This window comes from Apodemus sylvaticus, chromosome 23 (genome assembly GCF_947179515.1).
Source record: "Apodemus sylvaticus chromosome 23, mApoSyl1.1, whole genome shotgun sequence".
NCBI classification, from domain to species: domain Eukaryota; kingdom Metazoa; phylum Chordata; class Mammalia; order Rodentia; family Muridae; genus Apodemus; species Apodemus sylvaticus.
This window is the reverse complement of record NC_067494.1, coordinates 51,212,377-51,234,114: the sequence shown is the minus strand read 5'-3', so window position 1 is coordinate 51,234,114 and position 21,738 is coordinate 51,212,377. Positions and strand designations below refer to the sequence as shown.

At 38.6% G+C, this 21,738-nt stretch overlaps 2 protein-coding genes across 7 annotated transcripts in view; both read right to left on the bottom strand.

Moving 5' to 3' along the window:
• LOC127673655 (zinc finger protein 431-like) overlaps positions 1-18,851 on the bottom strand; it is an 826,992-nt gene extending 808,141 nt beyond the window's left edge. Inside the window, exon 1 of the mRNA XM_052169433.1 lies at positions 18,795-18,851. The gene's annotated coding sequence lies outside the window, so the exon portion shown is untranslated. The remainder of the gene's footprint in view (positions 1-18,794) is intronic.
• LOC127673658 (zinc finger protein 431-like) overlaps positions 1-21,738 on the bottom strand; it is an 82,034-nt gene that overhangs the window by 37,208 nt on the left and 23,088 nt on the right. The window contains exons 1-4 of one of the 6 annotated variants that reach the window (XM_052169441.1): positions 18,795-18,892; positions 5,286-5,412; positions 4,983-5,043; positions 2,711-3,667 (exon numbers count right to left, since the gene is read on the bottom strand). The exons of 2 other annotated variants lie outside the window; for them this stretch is intronic. In XM_052169441.1, the coding sequence (XP_052025401.1) occupies positions 2,711-3,667; positions 4,983-5,043; positions 5,286-5,412; positions 18,795-18,824 (1,175 nt within the window). In that variant the 5' untranslated portion in view covers positions 18,825-18,892. Of the gene's footprint in view, positions 1-2,710; positions 3,668-4,982; positions 5,044-5,285; positions 5,413-7,860; positions 8,584-12,829; positions 12,923-18,794; positions 18,893-21,738 lie in introns of those variants that run through there. 3 more of the 6 variants (XM_052169443.1, XM_052169444.1, XM_052169446.1) reach the window with 3 other exon arrangements.

Sequence of the window (21,738 nt, the reverse complement as noted above, 5' to 3'; positions counted from 1 at the left end):
GGGTGGTGTCTCCCTCTATCAAATCTGATCCATATAGATCTGGAAGATATCCAGAGCCTAATCACCTTTTCTTAAAAAACGATGACAATGACTTTTTCCCAAATCAGCATATACTTGAGAAAGTAACCAGAAAAACCTTTATATTGATCTTTCTCCCACAGGAATAATATAACCAAAAAACTCAAAATCACACCCTTTTTGAACATAAAAACAATCCAAAACAAATGAAATAAACTAAAACACTATAGATGCCTATTCTTAGGCTTCTTCTATTTATACCTCCGATGTTAGGAAAAACTATCATAAAATGGAAGACATTTAGGAGGAGTCTAATAAGAAAAGATGCTACCCCAGGGGAAGACAAGAAACTACAGAATATTACTAACCAAATCTACAGTAGACTTTTTAACAGGAGAAATTCACATTGAATGACCTTCAAATGGCTCAGGCCAGGTTTTCACACATACCAACAAAACCACAGTGACATTCCAGCAAGTCCCATCAGAAGGAATTCTGAGAGCTTAGCCATCCTGTGTTAACTCATGACCCTCCTCGAAACATGGCACAGCTTGACTTATCCCTTACCTCCCTCCAACTGGTTCAGAGGAGAATCCTGAAAAAAACCTTCAAGCTACATACACAGAACTCCTATTACCTGTGACCATCCAGCCTGGAAACAGCACACTACCCCCTCTGCTATTGGAGAATGAGAACTCAAGTGAGTCAGACAGAACAGCCCTCCCCAGATCTGCCCTTCCACATTATAAACAGACACAGCCCTACTCTTGTCAACTTTTAGTTTCATAGAATCTTCTAGAGATTGTCATCCAATGAGCAGGGTCCTCTGCACGCACAATGTTGAGTAAGTGTCCTTGTGGTAAGAAGGAACATCTGTTGGATTTGTACCTAAGACTGGATTAGTTAGTTGGGTCTTGAGGTGGATAGATTCAAAGATTTCTGAGGAAGCAATAATTAATATCTCTTATGTAAAACTTATCTGTCCTGTATTTTGAAAGTAATTTTGTCTAAGACATTGCTATTTAACAGTCTGAAAATACTAACCTCTTAAATGCCTATGGTCTCCAAAGATATTTCCTTAGAGTATGCAGAAAACTATGCATTACATATGGTAAAAATCTGTAAAAACAACTTTAGTCAAAGACTTATCACATATTATTTATACTTAAATGTGGATAGAACTCAGCTTATTAAGGTCAACTTGACTACTGAGTAGGAAGCCTTCTGAGGCTTGACCCATAATGGAAGACAGCCTTTATTTGTGTGGCTTCTCCTTTTCTGACGTTGTGTAGGGATTTTACAGACTCGACACAGGCCTCAACCTTAGAATGTTAGTGACTTAATTAAAACAGGATTAACTAACTTCATCCTGACAAGAAGCAAGATTCATAGCTTTGCAGATTCCTGTAATGCTTGCCCATGCTAATGAGGCATTTTGATACTCTGGGCCTTCAGCTTTGCCCATTCTGGAAGTTCTTATTCCACGTCTTCCAAATTATGTAAGTCTGGAATCACCATAAGTAAAGTGGATCTGACTCCCTGAAGCTAGTCCTGTCTCGATCATTCATTGTCCAAATGCACAGTGCTTGTGAACCCCAAGTTTGCTCTCTTGCTCCCATTGCCCACATGTACCAATATCAGCTTATGATCCTTGAGTGCAAGGAGACTCACAGTGAAAAATGTATACATTGGTTATCTGAATTTGTTATATCTAAATATATTGATTCATAAATTGTTTAAAACTTGTGCGTGTAAATGTGTGCAGTTATGATTTTAGTTTTTTTTTTTCATCTCATCTAGCACATTATATCTGGACCACAGTACCACCTCACTCCACTTTTCTGCATCTCTCCCATCCTATCATCACATCCGACACTCTACCATTTCCCTTGAAATAAGAACAGGCCACTTGGGGATATCAAATGAACAAGGCATACCATATTTTAATAAAAATAGGCACAAACATTCATATCAAAGTTAGCAAAGCATTTATTTAGGAGAAAAAGACTCTCAAGAGCAGGCAAAAGAATCAGACATATTCATCTACTGTAATCTCATGACTGTATTTCATGACTTAGAAGGTGACTGCTAAAAAATGGCTTTATTAATATGATTACATTCTCAAGAATGAGTTCTCTCAAGGTGGTGTTTCTAACATTCCTTTGCAGAACACCGTAACAGACAAAGCCTTTACCACATTCACTGAATTATCAGGGTTTCTCTCCGGTATGTGTTCTTTTATATATTTGAAGGTGATAGTGTTCAACAAAGGGTTTGGAAAACTGATTACATTCATAGCATTTTTTCTCCACTATGTGTTGTTTTATGTCTTTGAAGATGACTCCGGCGTGAAAAGGCTTTACCACATTGGGTACATTCATAGGGTTTTTCTCCAGTATGTGTTCTATTATGTCTTCGAAGTCTGCTCAGCTGTACAAAGGCTTTGTCACATTGGTTACATTCATAGGGTTTCTCTCCAGTATGCATTCTTTTATGGAGGTGAAGTTCGCTAGGATATGTATAGGTTTTTCCACACTGATTACATTCATAGGGTTTCTCTCCAGTATGTCTTATTTTATGCTTTCGAAGATTACTGTGATATGGAAAGGCTTTACCACAATGGTTACATTCATAAGGTTTCACTCCGGTATGTGTTCTTTTATGCAGTCGAAGATTACTGTGACATGAAAAGGTTTTGCCACATTGGTTACAAACACAGGGTTTCTCCCCACTATGTGTTCTTTTATGAGATTGAAGATTACTATGACATGCAAAGGTCTTGCTACATTGGTCACATTCATAGGGTTTTTCTCCAGTATGTATTCTTTTATGCCTTTGAAGACTTTTGTGACATGCAAAGGCTTTGCCACATTGGTTACATTCATAGGGTTTCTCCCCACTATGTGTGCTTTTATGCTTTCGAAAAGTACTGGGACATGCAAAGGCTTTGCCACACTGGTCACATTCATAGGGTTTTTCTCCAGTATGTTTTCTTTTATGGATTTGAAGACTTCTGTGATATGCAAAGGCTTTGCCACATTGGTTACATTCATAGGGTTTCTCCCCACTATGTGTGATTTTATGGTTTTGAAGAGTACTGCTATGCGTAAAGACTTTGCCACATTGGTCACATTCATAGGGTTTTTCTCCAGTATGTGTTCTTTTATGGACTTGCAGATTACTTGGAAATGCAAAGGCTTTGCCACATTGATTACATTCATAGGGTTTCTCCCCACTATGTGTTCCTTTATGAATTTGAAGATTGCTATTACATGCAAAGGCTTTGCCACATTGGTCACATTCATAGGGTTTCTCTCCAGTATGTGTTCTTTTATGGATTTGAAGTTTGCTGGGACGTGCAAAGGCTTTGCCACATTGGTTACATTCATAGGGTTTCTGTCCAGTTTGTATTCTTTTATGCTTTTGAAGATTACTGTGATGAGTAAAGGCTTTACCGCATTGGTTACCATCATAGACTTGTTCTCCAGCCTGTGTTCTTCTTTGTATTTGAAGACCAGCTTTAGACATAAATCCAGTACATATGTTTTTATGTATCTGATGGTAATTATTTTTTGCAAAGGCTTCATCATATTGAATACATTCATAGGGTTTCTCCTCACTATTAGTAGGTTCATGTCTTTGAAAATGCCTGTGATAGAAATAGGCTTTAACATATTGGATATATACAGAAAGTTTCTCTACAGTAGGACTTAATTTAAACCAGTGTATGTTAATTTGCACGTTTATAAGGTTTACCCCATTCATTATACTAAGGAATTATTTGTGTGTATGGATTAGTTCAACTACCTTTACTAATTGTAAAGAGTAATCAGATATAATAAGATTCTATCACTTTGTTTATATCCCTGGTGGTTTGCTTCATTATGAGTATTATTTACATATTTAAAGATAATGATGATTCTAAGAGAATTTATTACATGGCTCAAAATTATAGTATCCTTTTCCTGTATGAGGTTTTTAACATATTTGACAAAATGTGCAAGCATTCACAGCTTTACCATAATGATTGCATTCATAAATTTTCCTATAATGTGAGCCATACAACATTTGGGAAGTTAAACAGGACAAACAGAAAATTTCTACATTATTAATACTCACAGGGATTTTCTGGAGTCTGAGGTTGTTGATGTATTCTCAAGGAAGTTGTGAAATCAATTAAATGTAAACCTTTACAGTTTTCAACAAATTAATTCTAATGGGGAAAATTACAAATCTTTTAATTGTGTTGTGAGAGAGCTATAGGTTTTGTGTTACTATACCTTACGCAGAGTATTGTACCGTTTATATTCAATGGATTGAAGATAGATAGATAGATAGACAGACAGACAGACAGACAGAAAGATAGACAGATAAACAAAGGTAGAAAGACAGACAGAGATATATCTGTCCCATATAATACACCTATGGAAGGAAAAATAACTAAATTTATCCTTGTATTCACCCAGTTTTATATTTTATTCTACATAGTCATGTGGTGTTCAGATCAAGTTTTCTCTACAATAAACTTTTCAACTTACATGAACTTCCACTGTCAATAATCTTAAGAACCTTGCCACAAGTATGCAAGTAATATCAGTATGCTCTAGACTGTCTGTATATTAGACAGTTTTGATATTAATTGATTACATATTAAATGTGCATACTTTTTGCCCTATTTGAGTAGTATGATATTAAACAGATTGGCATTTCTACAGTGTACCTTGAATGGGGCTGTGTTTGAAATGGTACTATCTGTTAAGGCATTGTTTCCATGTTTTCTGTCTTAAAAGAAAGCCTTGCAAACACAAACTGAAATCCTGACATTGAGTTATCCTTTGTGAGAATTAAATGATCCTTATCCATAAGCCTGTGTTTCTTTACACTCTTGATTTTATCTAAAACTTCAAGAACAAATTTAGATTCATTGTAAGGCATATTAGGATCACCATTCACAAGAACATTACCTTCTATGTCTTCCAGAATTTTCACTTTCATCTTCAATATTGTGATCTTCCCATTTATAGCCTATAAGATAGTACCGGAAAATATATGATATATTACTGAAATTTGTGTATGATATAAGGAACTATATTCAGTGATCCTAAAAACAGGCCTGATTTATTCACCTCATTCTTCTTCCTTCTCAAATAAAACTTTCGAAGTGTATCAATAACAACAAAAGCAAACAACGCAGAAACGAACAACTACCACTTCAAAAATAAAGTTTCTTCCTACTGTAAAAAGAGAAACAACATTCACAGTCTTACCTATTGCAGTGAGGTTCCTATAGGTCTCCAGCATCACATCTTTGTAGAGACTCTTCTGGGAAGGATCCAGCAAAGCCCATTCTTCCTGAGTAAAGTTCACCACTACATCATCATGTGTCACTACATTCTAAAATACATACACAAAACTAGCATGATAAAGAAATATTATACATGCACATTTCTTCGACAATATTTCCAGATAATTGTGGCACTTCGCCTACTTGTTTCCTGACAAAAAAGTTATAATGTCATCATGAGCTCTAAGTCATTTTTCAAGTGACCTGAATGAAGTTCTCATCTGTCACTTCTTTACCCTTTGAGGTGGATAAGCCCTTGAAGGAGAAAAGCCGATTAATAGACATAAAGAGAAAAGCACAAAGATCAATAGAGGACGTACAAAGAGATATCATATGAATAATTTCTAACCAGAAAAGCAATGAGCAAGATGTTTAGATTGGCAAATGCATTTAATGTCAGCACTCAGGATACAGAGGCACAAATATCTCATTGTTTTTGATGACAGCTTGGTCTAGGCAATGACTTCTAGGACAGTCAGAGTTTTAATACGACCAGGTATCCCTTGCCTCCTCCCCCAAAATTAAATCATACACACAGATCAGTGTAAAAATACAAGTATCACTGGATTTTTCACTTGGAAGTGGTCAGATTAACTTAGAGGATTAAAATAGAAGAACACTGCTCTGCTATTGCTCCCTGAAAGCTTGATAAATAAATATAATAGTCCAGTTTCAATTATCTTGGAGCTAGCTTTGATACTACAAGGGCATGTGACATTTGACAAACCAAGGAGTGACAAGAACTTCCTTAGAGTAGAAACTCTAAGGGGAGGCTCAGAGGACCCAATGTGGTAGCCATAGGCAAATGTGCAATAGAGGGACTTAGGAACCTGAAGAGACCACCTCCAGTACACAGACAAGGCTCCATTGGAGGCCCTCACAGTCAAAATTTTCCACTCAAAATTGTTCCTTTCTAAGAAGGATGAGGGGAGAAAAATGGAGCAGAGCATGAACAAATGGCTGAACACTGACCAGCCCAACTTGGATCCATCCACAGTGTGGTCACCAAGCCCTAACATTATTACTGATGCTGTCATTCCTGCAGACAGGAGCGTAGCACAGGTCTTCTCTGAGAGGCTCTACCAGTAGCTGAATGAGACAGATGCAGATACTCACAGCCAAGCACTGGATAGGTAGGATCAACATAGCGCAAATGACCATGATACCAAAAGCAATCTACAGGTTCAACATACATCAATATTGCAAAATTTTTTTTTGTAAAATTTGAAAGAGCAATTTTCAACTTCATAGGGAAGAAAAACCAAAGAGAGTGAAAGCAATCCTAAAACATAAAAGAACTTGAATAGGAATCACCATCCCTCAACTCAGGCTGTACTACAAAGCAACAGTGATGAAAACTGCATGATATTGGTACAAAAACAGATATGTGGACCAATGGAATCGACTCAAAGACCCAGAAATAAACACATCCATCTATATACTGTTGATTTTTGATTAAGAAAGAAAGGCAAACAATGGAAAAAGAGAACATCTTCAACAAATGGTTCTGATCTAACTGGAAACCTGCATGCAGAAAAATGAAAATGGATTCATATTTATCACCCTGCACAGAATTCAAATCCAAGTGGATCAAGGTCCTCAACACAAAACTGGATACAATGAATCTCATAGAAGTGACCTTGGAAAAGGCTTGAGCTATTTGAACAGGAGACAATTTCCTGAGTAGAACACAAATGGCTCAGACTCTAATACCAACAATTAAAATACGGAAGCTTATTAAACTGCAAAGCTATTGAAAGGCAAAGGACACTGTCATTAGGACAAAATGGCAGCCTACAGATAGGGAAAGATCTTCAACAACCCTAAAAACAGGGCTAGTTTACAAAATTTAATAAAAAAAAATAAAACTGGAGAAGTTAAACACCAACAACCCAAAGAACTCGATTTAAAAAATGGGGTACAAAGCTAATCAGAGAATAAACAACAGAGGAATCTCAAATGGCTGAGATGAAGCTGAGAAATTGCTCAAAGTCCTTAGTCATCAGGAAAATACAATCAAAACAACTCTTAGACCCATCACAATGACTAAGATTAAAACTTCAAGTTGTAGCACAAGCTGGCAAGGATGTGGAAGAAGGGGAGCAGTCCTCCAGTGTTGATGGGAGTGCAAACTTGTAAAAGTTCTATGGAAATGTTCAGGGCATTTTGTCAGAAAACTGGGAATAGTTCTACCTCAGGAGCCACCTATATCCCCAGCCCCTGATCATACATCCAAAAGATGCTCCAATACTCCACAAAGACATTTGCTGAACTATGTTCATGACAGCTTTATTTGTAATAGCCAGAACCTGGAAAAACCCACATGTTCCTCAAATAAACTGTAGATGAAGCAAATGTGGCACACCTAACAACGGAATATTAATCAGCTATTAACAACAAAGAAATGATTAATTTTGCAGGCAATTGAATTGATTATGAAATTAGAAACCTGAGTGTAGTAACCCAATCATAAAAGGACAGGCATGGTATGAACTCACTTATAAGTAGATATTAGCCATAAAATACAGGATACGCAGGTTATACTCTGCAGAAATAAAAGAGGTAAAGAAGTTATAATATACAAGTGAGGATGCTCAAATCACATTTAAAATGCAGTATAAAATAGTCATGATTGGTAGATGGATGAAAGGAACTATGTGGGAGGTGAGACCACAGGATGAAATTGGGATCAGGTCCGGGGAGGGGGAGGACAAATAGCCAGATGGCCATGAGAATGTATGAAAACCTGGAACCGAAGGAGGTTGGGAAGTGGCAAATATCTGGAACTAAGTTCTGCAGTGGAGCATCGAGCCTGGCTTGGCCCTGATGGGACTGAGTGACAGAGTTTCTGCACCTGGCACAAGGTCCTGGCCTGAGCTACCATGTTGATGGTTGCATTGGGCAATGATATTGCCTCTTCTGGCAAGTAAATTCCCCGTGTTAAGGTAAATGACTCCATGAGGATTAGAAACACCTTGAGTCCAGGAGTTAAGAGTATGGCTACATCTCAGCAAAATGGTAAACAATTGGGACCTTCAGGACAGCATTCAAGGGAAAGAACATTGTATACATGAGTTTGAAAATATATTTTTTCTCAACTATGTGGAAGTAATGATTCAATATGAATTATATGAGGGTTTTCCCGAATCTGAAGGAATAAAAGCAGTGCACTGCGTGCCAACGTTTTAGAAAATTACCCAACCCAGAGATTTTTTTGTCTGTTTATTTCTTTGTTTAAGCTCAGAAAGGCAGATAGATTCCTGAGTTCAGGATCATCCTGGGACAGAGTAAGTTTACCCTCAGGCCTGGTGGAAATGGTAACATCAGGGCAGGGTCCTACCAAAGTAGCCAATCATCTGTGCTTAACAAAGGCAGAGAGAGCATTGAGTCATTTTGCAATGTTAAGAAAAAAATGTATGTGCCACCCCACCCCCCCACCCCCCCAGTCTCTTAAGAATCAAAGGCTTGGCAGGGTGGTGGTGGTGCAAGCCTGTAATCCCAGCATTCCAGGAGGCAGAGGCAGGCAGATTTCTGATTTCGAGGCCACCCTGGTGTACAGAGTGAGTTCCAGGACAGCCAGGGCTATACAGAGAAACCCTGTCTCGAAAAATGAAAGCGAAACAAAACAAAAGAAAAAAACAAAACAAAAAGAAGAATCAAAGGCTTAGAGTCATGGGAGTCTGATTCACAAGATAAACAAAATTAAAACCTGGAGTAAATGAATACACTGATATTTAAAAAAAAAAAAAACCAACAAAACAAAACAGAAAGCCAAATCAAAACAAAAAAAAACCCTGTACCTGGACACTGAGGGAGATGAGCTTACCAGAGAAATGTTTAAAACAAAACAAGAGAACTGCTTGAAGAGGGACACACACACAGACACACAGACACACAGACACACAGAGAGAAGCAAGAAAGCAGGACATTGTCATAGAGGTCTCTTTTAATAGCAATCAAGCAGAATATAGACAAAAACATTTCCACAGAGAAGTCAGAACAGAAAGAGAAGCAGAACATGAACTGGATCCATGAATTCTCTTTTCACAATTCCCAGACACCCCTTCTCTCAGAACCTTTCTGTAAGATGACCCTGGGTCTTTGGTAACTATGAACACGTATCTGCAACATATGTCATAATCCCCACTAGGCCCCAGACTTTTTGGAGCCACAGAAACAACACCCAATCTCCCACACTATTCCCACTTACACACTCATTCCAACTGCAAATTTACACCTTTAAATCATACGAAGATTTCCTCAAGTTTGCCATCTTTTGCATCCAAGACGGAAATATGAATATACATACATATCCACCAAAACAACATTTCGTCAAAGGTCAAACAGTCTCAAAACTATATCTCAGCCTTCACTTATTAAGCCAAACTTACTGATTAAGCAAATGCTTTACCAAAACTTTCACTAAAATCCAGACACAAAGGACTTAGTGTGCATTGCATTTAAACTCAGACAGAAAAGCTTTCCTTTATCATTACACACAACTGAATGTTGGTGAGGGCACACACACTGATTCATAAAAGATTCTGAAATGGCAAGCCCATTGAATGGTTTCTCCAGTTGTTGAGCTAATTTCAGATTGAAATAGAATGTGACATACTTGATGGCAAATTCAATGGATAAATACCAAACTCAATTATAACATTCTAAAGTCAGGTTTTCATAACTATTTAGCTGATTTAAAATTGGATGTTTCATCCCCAAGAAGCTGTTATGTAAGATGTGAGGACAAGGCTTCTGCCTTTGGAAGCCCTGTGTTCTTGTACTCAGGAGTACACCAAGGTCTCCAAATACTTGGGTGTTGGCTTAGTCTGCTTGACTCAAGATTTTACACTGCCAATAAACTGTGCAGAGGGTTTAGCACCTATGGGCTATCCAAACCAGCATCACTTGCTTCACCCACATGGCATCCACCTGTTATTTGATGGTAGGTTTTCACAGGTAACTACCAAATCTCAGTGTCACAGAAAGCCAGAAGAAAGAGTTGGATGCCGTATTCTAAAGACAGATGCCAAGGTATATGAATGCTAGGTATTAAATTTGGGGCATCAGTAAAAGCAGGGAGCATTCTCAAATGCTCTGGCACTTTTACAGCTTAATATATATGGAATTCTGGAAAGGGAATGAACTTGCACACCAGTGTGCACACTCATACTCACAGACACAAACACGCAAAAGTCATTCTCTAAAGTACAGAAAACCCTCAGTATAAATAGTGATATAAGATTGTCAAAAAAAAGATTGTCTGCTCTAGTTCTCCCATCCCTGTCCCATGCTCATAAACATGCAGCATAACTCCTAATAGTTCTGACACTACCAAGCTCACCAGTGAGTCCCCCACACCTGCTCCAATATTTGGCCTAACTGGGATCCTGGGACCCAGAAGACGCAGTACCACCCACTCTGCCAGAGAGAGACACATCCTTCCAGACTGAAACAATGACCTGGGACAGCACCAGCACCCTAACTCCGCCAAGACCCAGAGACAGCTTGACTCCCAGGATGTCTTCCCCAGCTAGGCTCACAGATCAGGTGCTCCATGCCCCTTCCATACCCAGAGACAGACTGAAGCCAGGAGGCCCAACATAATCAGGCTCTCAGGAGGGACAAGCTCCAGTCCAACAGCAAGGTCAGTTAACACCAGAGATAACCAGGTTGTAAGAGGCAAGCACAAGAACATAAGTCACAGAAACCAATGGCACTGGCAACATCAGAACCCAATTCTCCTACCAAAGGAAGTCCTAGATACCCTAACCCAACCGAAAAGCAAGATTATTATGTAAAATCCCAACTCATGAAAGTGATAGAGGACCTTAAGGAGAGAATATGTATCTCCCCTAAAGAAATACAGGAGAATACAGGGAAGCAGTTAGAATCAGTTAAATAGGAAACACATAAATCCCTTACAGAAATGGATAAAAACACAATCTGAAATAATAATTTGGAAACAAGAAGTCAAAATATCAGAATTGGAAGATCATACAATATACATTAATGTCCCTAAAAGTTCCAAAATCAACTTATATAGATGACAAATATCTTCAGGAAAATGGTTGGATACCAGTCAACAAACAAACAAACAAACAAACAAATAAATAAATCAGTAGCCCTCTCATATACTTCCTATATCCAAATGACAAATGGACTCAAAGAAAAATTAGAGATACAAAGCAGCTTCAATTAATATAAAAAGATTAGTTGTACTTTAAAACTTAAATTGAAAACCATCTATGATAAAAATTTCAACTTTGTGAAAATATTGAAGAGATATAAGAAGATGGGGAAATCTCTCATGCTCATAGATTAGTATGAATAACATGAAAAAATAGCCATCTTATCAAAAGTGATCCACAAATTCAATAAAATCCCCTTCCAAATTAGAAAAGAAGAGCGTAAAGACCTTGAAAGGGCAATTTTCAACCCCCAGGACAAAAACCTAGGAGAGACAAAGATATCTGTTACAGTAAAATAACTGTATTCTATTGGCATGCAAATAGACAAGTTGATCAGTGGAATAGTGGTGTAGACACAGATATAATACCTACAACATATGTAAACATGGTGATTGATAAGGAATCTAAAAATGTATAATAAACACCAACAACAATAAACAAAGAAACAAAACAGAACAACAACAACAAAAACCCACAGCACCTTCAACAAATAGTGCTTGTTAAACTGTAGCTCTACATGCAGAAGAGTGGAAATAGATCTATACTCTTTACCTTGAACAAAATACAAGTCCACGTGGATAAAAGACTTAGAATAAAAAAGACACACAGAACCTGATAGAAGAGAAAGGGAGAACATCCCTGAGTGCACTGTCACAGGACACAACCTTGTGGAAAGAACACTAATAGTGCAGGCAATAAGATCAATAATGAATAAATGGGACCTCATGCAACTGTGACGTTGCTGTAAAGCACAAATACAGTCGATGCGGTAAGAGACAGTCTGCAAAAGGGGAAAATATTTATGCCATAGCCATATCTGCTAGTTTTATAAAATGCAAAAAAAGAGACATAATATACAAAAATATATACAGACCTCAAGAATCTAGATGTTCTGAAAACACAAACAAAACAAATAAAAAAAAAACAGAGTTCAAATATAAACAGAGTCTTCTCAACAGAGCAATCTCCAATGGCATAAAAACAAGTGTTCAACATCCTTAGCCATTATAGAAATGCAAAGGATACCTAGCATTTTATTAAACATGTCAGAATAGTTAAGATCAGTAATAAATGTGATTGTTCATATTACTGAGAATATAGACGACTGAGACCACACATCTACTGCTTGTAAGAGTGCAACCTAATACAGCCACTGTGGAAATCAATAATCATGTTATCAGAAAAAGGAGAATCCATCTACCTCAATACCCAGCTCTACCACACTTTGGCTTTGTTGTGGTTTGCATAAGCTTGGATCAGACAGTGGCCTTATTACCAGGTGCTGCTTTGTTGGAGTAGGTGTGTCCTTGATGCATCAGGTGTGCATTGGGCTTGGGCTTTAAAACCCCCATCCTTGGGCTGGAGAGATGGCTCAGTGGTTAAGAGCACTGACTACTCTTCCAAAGGTCCTGAGTTCAAATCCCAGCAACCACCCGTAATAAGATCTGATGCCCTCTTCTGGCGTGTTTGAAGATAGCTACAGTGTACTCACATATAATAAATAAATAAATCTTACCAAAAAAACCCAAAAAACAAACAAACAAACAAACAAAAAAACCTCATCCCAGCTGCCTGGGAGCCAGGCTTGTCCTAGCAGACTTCACACAAAGATGTACAACTCTCAGCTTCTTCTATAGCATGCCTGCTTGGATGCTGATGTTCCTGCCTTGATGATAAATCGACAGAATCTCTGAATCAGGAAGCCAGCCTCAATTAAATGTTGTCCTTATAAGAGTTGCCTTGGCCATCATGTCTCTTTACAGCTATAAAAACCTAAGACAGGAATATATACAACAGTTTCTCCATCTACAATACCACAGAAAGACTTGATCAACTATGTTCATGGGAACTTTATTGATACTAGCTACATACTAAAAACAAAATTTTATTTCTCACTGATGAAGAATGGATTTAAAAAAAAAACATGATACATTAACACAATGAACTATCATTCAGCTGCTGAAAAAATGTCAACATGAAATTTACAGGCTAATTAATGTAACTAGAAAAAAATCAGCCAAATGAGGAAACCAGATTTAGAGTGACAGAAATGGTATGAATTCCCTTATAAGAGAGCAGAATATGCAAGAAGAAAGAGCTGGAATTAGGGAGAATTTCCGGGTTACTATAGGAACTCAATGCACTGAAAACCTTCAGGAAATGATGGCAGTGACCCTACTGATCACTCCTAGTAAAGGAGAGTCTGACCTGGCCATCTTTATAGCCAGGAAGGCTGTCCTGTGATGAAAGGTTTACATTTCCTTCACTTGTTGGTCAAGGATGTCTCCTATATGTCAGGCTGATTTAGGAGGAAAAATTACTCACTGAAAACTGACCTTGGGGATTCATTGTTGAAGACAACTTTGACACTGCTAAATAAAACTGAAAATTAAATGTGTGCAGGCCCAGAGCCTTCACCTCTTGGTTCTAGACTCTCTGTGGAGAGAAGGTACTCCATGGCCACAAAAAGAAAATCCTGGACATAAGACAAGCTGTAAAACCTCCAGCTACAATCTCTCCAGTCTGCAATATGTGCTGAGCAAGGTTGTGACAAACTTTTTTCAGTGGTCAACCAGTATTTGGATTAACTTGAGGAGCTGGACATCAGAGGGAACCCATGCCTTATAGTGTCTGGATTTCCAGGAATCCTCACATAGACTTACTAGGCAAAAATGGGGCTGGCATGGGTGTTAGCTAGGTCTCATTCCTCTATGTTATGGCGATTAGCATGGTCATGTGAGTAACATCTCACACTGGGAACAGGTGTATCTCTGAGTCTTCTGCTTGATCTTGATGGTCTTTTCTTCCTATTTGTTTGCCATGTCCAGGCTCAAAATGAGGGCTTTCGCCATGGCTTCTCTACCTTGTTTTGAGAGGAGAGAGGAAAGAGAGGGGACCTAGGGAAGAGCAGGATAGCAGAGGGTGGGGTAAGTGAAAGGACTGGAGGGAGGAGAACAGTGGCCTTGGTACACTGTATAAGAGAAGAATCAAGTTCCAATTGAAGTAATTCTGAATTTCTTAACTGAAAATTCATGGAAGAAGGAAAACAAAAGTAAACAAGACTGAAGACAAGGAAAACGTTATTTGAGAGATACAGTTCTCATTCTGTTTGGGTGCAGGGTGAACATCACCCAGGAGTTCACTACAAGTCCATAACTAGGGCCTGTCTTGATCTAGGAAATCAGCAGGTTTGCACTCCTCAATATGTGTGTTTATGTATATATATAAACACACACACACACATACATATATAACACAAAACACACTCATGTCATTATCTTGTGTTATTTTTCAGTGGTTGGCATAGTGAAATTACAGAGGTAACTGCTCATTAAATTCTAAAAATATTCTTGTTTCCCTTAAGAAAACCTAATGTTTCAATTAATATTCAAACAAAAGGGACACAAAGGGAAGCTAGAGTCTAAATCATCCTTTTTTTTTTTTTTTTTTTTTTTGTATAGCCTTAAGAAGAAGCTTCCTGGCTTTGGGCTTTGTTTTGAACTTTATTATATTTACTGGACCAACCAACATGTGCAAAGATGAAGATGGGTAGAGAGAAGACTGTGATTTATGATTGGAGTATTTGTAATTATATTTTCTTATACCCGTTGCTACGCATTGCTAAACGAAGTGCTCAAAATAAAAGGAATGCACAAGTTAAAAAAAAGGCTGGAAAACAATTTTCCAAGCAAATGTTTCCAAGAAGCAAGCTGGAGTAGCCATTCGAATATTGAATACGATTGACTTTCAATCAAAAGTTATGAAAAAAGATAAGGAAGGACACTTCTTACTCATCAAAAGAAAAATCTACCAAGATGAACACTCAATCCTGAACATCCATGCTCCAAATGCAAGGGCATTCACATTCATAAAAGAAACTTACTAAACCTCAAAGCACAAACTGCACCTCACACAATAATAGTGAGACTTAAACATCCCACTCTCATCAATGGACTGATCATGGAAACAAACTAAACAGAGACACATTAAAAGTAACAGAAGTGCCAGCTGGTGGTGGCACACGCCTTTAATCCCAGCACTTGGGAGTCAGAGGCAGGCGAATTTCTGAGTTCGAAGCCAGCCTGGTCTACTGAGTGAGTTCCAGGACAGCCAGGGCTATACAGAGAAACCCTGTCTAGAAAAAACAAAAAAAGTAAAGGAAATGATGAACTAAATGAATTTAAAAGTTATCTACAGAACATTTCATCCTAAAACAAAAGCATATACCGTCTTCTCAGCACCTTATGGTACCGTCTCCAAAACTGACCATATAATTGGTCACAAAACAGGCCTCAATATTTCAAGAGCTCTGAACTAATTCCATGCATCTTATCAGATCACCAAGGACTAAGACTGGTCTTCCATAGCAACAGAACAGGAAGCCCACATAAACTTGAAAGCTGAACCACATCTGACTCAATGATAACTTGGTCAAGGAAGAAAGGAATTAAAGACTTTAGAGAACTTAATGAAAATAAAGACAAAACACACCCAAACTTATGGGACACAATGAAAGCAGTGCTAAGAGGAACACTCATAGCTCTGAGGGCCTCCAAAAAAAAAAAACAAAAAACAAAAAAAAAAACAAAAAAACAAAACCAAAAACAAAACAAAAACAAAACCAAAAAAAACCCCAAAAAACAAAAAACAAAAAAAACCCCAAAAAAACAGAGAAGGCATACACTAGCAGCTAAACAGCACACATAGAAGCTCTGGAACAAAGAGAAGCAAATACACCAAAAAGGAGTAGATGGCAAGAAATAATCAAACTCAGGGCTGAAATCAACCAAGCAGAAACCAAGAGAACTATACAAAGAATCAACAAAACCAGGAGCTGTTTCTTTGACAAAAATCAACAAGATAGATGAACTCTTAGCCAGAGCAACCAGATGGCACAGAGACAATATCCAAATTAACAAATTCAGAAATGAAAATGGATACATAACAGCATATACTGAAGAAATTAAAACAAAAAATCAGATCCTATTGCAAAAGCCAGTAGTCAACAAAACTGGAAATGAAATGGATGATTTTCTAGACAGATACCAAGTATCTAAGTTAAATCAGGATCAGATAAATCATCTAAACAGTCTTATAACCCCAATGGAAATAGAAGCAGTCAGAGAAATGGCTCAGCAGTTAAGAGCACTGACTGCTCTCCTAGTGGTTTTGAGTTCAATTCCCAGCAACCACTCACAACCATCTGGAATGGGATCTGATGCCCTCTTCTGGTGTGTTTGAAGTGAAAAATGGTGTACTCATAGAAATAAATAAATGAATCTAAAAAAATAAAAAGTAAAAGTAAAGAAAAGTCTCCCAACCCCCCCCCCCAAAAAAAAAACCCAAAACAAACAACAACAACAACAAAGACACAAAGCCCAGGACCAGATGGTTTTAGTGCAGAATTCTATCAGACCTTCAAAGGAGCCCTAATACCAATATTCTTCAAAGTATTCCACAAAATGGAAACAGAGGGAACACTACCCAATTCATTCTATGACACCACAGTTACGCTGAGAATTTCCCCTTGGGGATGGAATGGTTTCTGTCTAATCAGGAACTTTTTACAATTTCCTTTCATAGATGACTTCATAACAGATTTTTTTTTTTTTTTACTTCTGTCATCCTTAATGTTCCAAACAGATGTCAAAAACTGGGAAAAAAAAAAAAAAAGACACTACTGATCTCTCCTCCAAATACAGTGGCCCAATGCCTACAGATGTCTTTGAGAATTCAGTTGATCAAAATGGTTTTTATGTCTCTACAGCCGCTCATATTTCCTTGTAATTTCCGGATAACAACTGAAGCCCACACACAAAACAATGGTGAAGAACAATTTATTGTCTGCTTGGTGCCAAGCACCATGCACACCTAAAAAACCAACTCCTTATGTGCCCCGTAATACAATTCCATGAATCACTACCATGTGGCCGGTAATTCAATTAAATTCAAGTTAAATAAAATATTGAAAATAAACTATATTCAAAATGTTGCAGGAAGTGAGGGTAGATATGGCCACAAATGTGAAAACAAGGAGTGGTAAATGGGAGGTGAAAGGAAAAAGAAAGGAAAGGAAAGGAACATGGCTGCTCATAGACATGGTGGAGGAGAAAGTTTATTGCAGACACACAGGAGAGCAGAGTTAGAGTCAGGGACACCTTAGAGTCTCCGGGGTCAACTGGAACCAGAGCCATAGGAAGAGAGGATGGAGAGGAGAGCAAGAGTAAGAGATGAGGTGGAAAATGAGAGATGAAAAAGATATTCTAACAATTATGGATGGGTTACATGAAGAAGGGGAGCAGGGCGAGGTGCAGCCCAACCCCTGGGATCCAGGGTGTTTTAACAGCCATACACTGTAACAGGCAGAGCCAAGGGGATTTGGGGAGACACTGACTTCTTGGCCTGTTTTGATTTGTTAAATAGGCACCCAAGCCATTTGTGCAGGGGTTTGAGACTTACCAACAGTGAGAAAGCAGAAGACTAAATGAGTTAATTATGACATCCAAATTTATTTTCAAAAGTTGAAATACGCTTTTTGGTTGAAAATTATCCAAGTATTAGACATATATATGAAAACACACCAGGTATTGCTCATACTTTTTCTATTCCAATGTGCACAGTAAAAGTGGAATAGCAACATTCTTAGTAGAGGCAGACAATTTGTCGAGAGGTTAACTGTTGGTTGAATTTGGGAACCTACAGATATTTCATTTCTAATAGTTAATTAATTCATTGCCTTCTGTAGATTCTTGATTGCCTTGGATTGTGAACCCCCTAACTTTTCAAGTTTGGACTTTTATTGATCATCTAACACTGATAGCATTAGTATTCACAGATAATAGAAGATACTTTCAAAGAAAGCTATCTCCATCATTCCTCCTCCTCCCTCAGGTTGCTGTGATTACAGCATTTTCAAAGTTGGTCAGTGCAATCAATTCTTACTAAAGTAACTCTTTATAATTTCCCAAGAAAGCCACGGAAATAGTTGGGCATTCGTTCAATTCTCATTCTCTCTCTCTCTCTCTCTCTCTCTCTCTCTCTCTCTCTCTCTCTCTCTCTCTCTCTCTCATTAATCAGCCAGGGCTCAGCCTGGAAGAATTTACATGCTTCTCTTCAGGCCCTGGACAGGCCACCGCGGGGTCCAGAAGCCGCTGAAACCGGGAGGTGTTCTCACCGCCGCCTGCCTCCAGCTGCAGTCCGACCCAGCCCTCGGCAGGACCCACACCAGCCCCGCTCCTCACCTCTGTGGGAAGTGACCACATCCTCACCATGTCGCCTCGTCAGAGCTCGCCTGAGCTTCCCGCACAGCATCCAGCAGAACTGTGAGAGCAAACGGGACAAATCACCTCAGCAAGCTCAAGTGCAGGGAACCTGCGGAATGGATTCAGGAAGAACCCGCCTCCTCGGATGACTGGCAGCCCAATCTGGACGCCGTGATTGGCCAGTGAGTCTTGAGTGACAGGAGCAACTTCCTCAGGGTAAGAGTAGAAATAACTCTGCACGTAAGTGAGCAGAAATTAACTGGTTCCCGGAACAGGTTTCCAGTCTAGATGCACACATATTCTACATTCGCAGAGATACGTATTTTGATAGCAATTGCTCCTGTTTTCCGATAGCCTCCACGCCAGCCTCTCGGAGCAGCCACCACGTGACTCACCTGCTCAGAGCTGCCAGCTCCTCCCCTTTGTGGGCGGTGACCTTGTTCTGGGAGGTCAGGACTTCCATTCTTGCCTGTGCTTCCTCTGCTCTCTGTAGGCATTTCCTCTTATTGCTACTGGAATCAAGCATATCACTAAAGATGCTGTGCAGTGGACAATCTGTCTCACATGTGCAAAATGCCCAGAATACGCACAATTAAAGAGAGTTTAAGAAACAAGAGTTTGTATTGTAGCTTCATGTTGGGTTCAGGTCAATTGCAGATACTTTTCACCTGAAGCTCTATTGTTGTGCTATTGTCTACTATACTATTGTCTATAAAGAATCTAGAAAGTATTTATGAATACCTGAAATCTTAAAACTGACCTCACAATCCATACTGGAGGTAAACCTTAAGACTGTAAAAAATGTGGGAGAGCCTGCACTACAATATCCCTCATCGAAGAAAAAAGAAGGCATAAGCAACTGCAAACCTTGACAAATTCCTTATATTACTATCCAAGTTATTTACTCTTCTGAGATTTAAGAAAACAAAATATCTTTCAAAATATAAAAATGACACAGAAACTTTGACCAATATTCTGTCCTTGTGAAAATTCAGGATTGTCACACCAGGCAATCATATGCATGGTAGAAATTTTTTATTTGCCTTTGTAAAAAAAATTCACTAAGGAATTATTGGAAAATAATCCATGTGTTCAGTAATGTTTCAGTCTAATTGAAGTCAAAAGGAATTGAAGATTCAAGTTATTATATCAAGTGTCTTTGCAGCCCACGCTGTAAAAATGTTTCTAATGTCACATTTATCAATAGGCAGTTTCCTGCTAGCCAGGATTATAGAGAGGGCACTTGGGAACTTGGTCAAGTTTGTCTGATTGTATTGTAGAAATGACTTCTTTAAATATGTGTAGACATTTAGTGTCACAGAGAAGATTCAGAATAAAATTACAGACCACTTTACATATGGAGATTTAATAGTTTTCATTATACTTCATTCTATGCTTATATATAACTGTGTTCAAGTTGATGGATTGATTACTGACTTTCTTTTCTATGGGATAAAATGTCTTATATTCTGCCGGGCAGTCGTGGCTCATGTCTTTATTCCCAGCACTTGGGAGACAAAGGCAGTGCATTTCTGACTTTGAGGCCAGCCTGGTCTACACAGTGAGTTGCTGGACATCCCAGGCTACACAGAAAAACCCTGTCTTAAAAACCAAAAACCAAAACAAAAGTCTCATATTAATAATCCTTTGTTTGAAGTTCATTATGTGATGAATTGGTATAATACAATCTTCCTAAAAAAATCAATTAATTTTATGGGGGACCCGTCCAGCAGGTCCAGTTATTCCCGGGTCCCGAAGAGGCACTTCCTGAGGGTAAAAAATGGGGGGAAGAGAGAAAGGAAGCCAAGCATGCTAACAAAGACAAGTCAGTCTGGGTTATGTCAAGGCTTCGTTTAATGTTGGGGAGGTAAGTGGGTTTTAAGGTTTACAGAGAGGGAAATAACCTTCACACCAGACAAAGGAGGGAAGGGCAGAGACACCCCTAGGGGTTGAAGCAGGAAGCAAAGAGTTCATCTGGTCATCTGGAGAGGACACCCGGAGTTCACGCCGGCAGGTACATTCCCTGGATAGGGCAGGAACATCTTGTGGTATTCTCGGGAATCTTCTCGCACTGATAGCTCAAGGGGAAGGCTCTAGTTAATTGTTCTCATATTTTAGCAGCCACCACCTTAGGGCCATGAGTAAGCAAGCGTAAGTCCCAATAGCTCAGGATGGCTTCCCACATATGGGGTTATAATTTTCTCACAATCAGTGGTAGAATTAAATTCAAGCGCCAGAATTCAGAGATATATAAGTGTTTCAGAATCAAATTGGTTTTCTGCAGTCAGCTTTATGTACTTTTCTTTCATTTTGTTTAATATGTGCTTGGATCCCTGGTCTCTCTAATACCTTTAAAACGAAGGTTTGTTGGATATTGTCAAAGTCTTTCTCACCATCTACTGAGATAATCATGTGATTTTTATTGTTTAGTTCATTTATATGGTAGATTATCTTGGTGGATTTTTTTGTTTTTGTTTTGTTTTTTCGAGACAAGGTTTCTCTGTATAGCCCTGTCTGTCCTGGAACTTACTCTGTAGACCAGGCTGGCCTCAAACTCAGAAATCTGCCTGCCTCTGGCTCCCTAGTGCTGGGATTAAAGGCATGCAGCACCACTGCCCGCACCTTGGTGGTTTTTTACATATTGAAATATCATTCAATGGCTGGAGAGATGGCTCAGGAGAGATTAGCACCGGCTCCTCTTCTGGAGGTCCTGAGTTCAAATCCCAGCAACCACATGGTAGCTCACAACCAGTAATGGGATTCTGGTGTGTCTGAAGACAGCTACATATTTTATTTATGTACTCATATACATAAATAAAATCTTTTTTAAAAAAGAGAAAAAAAGACCCTCTAGAATGAAACGTATTAATCATGATGCATGTTTGTGGTGTATTCCCAAATTTGCTTTATGAATTTTTTGAGT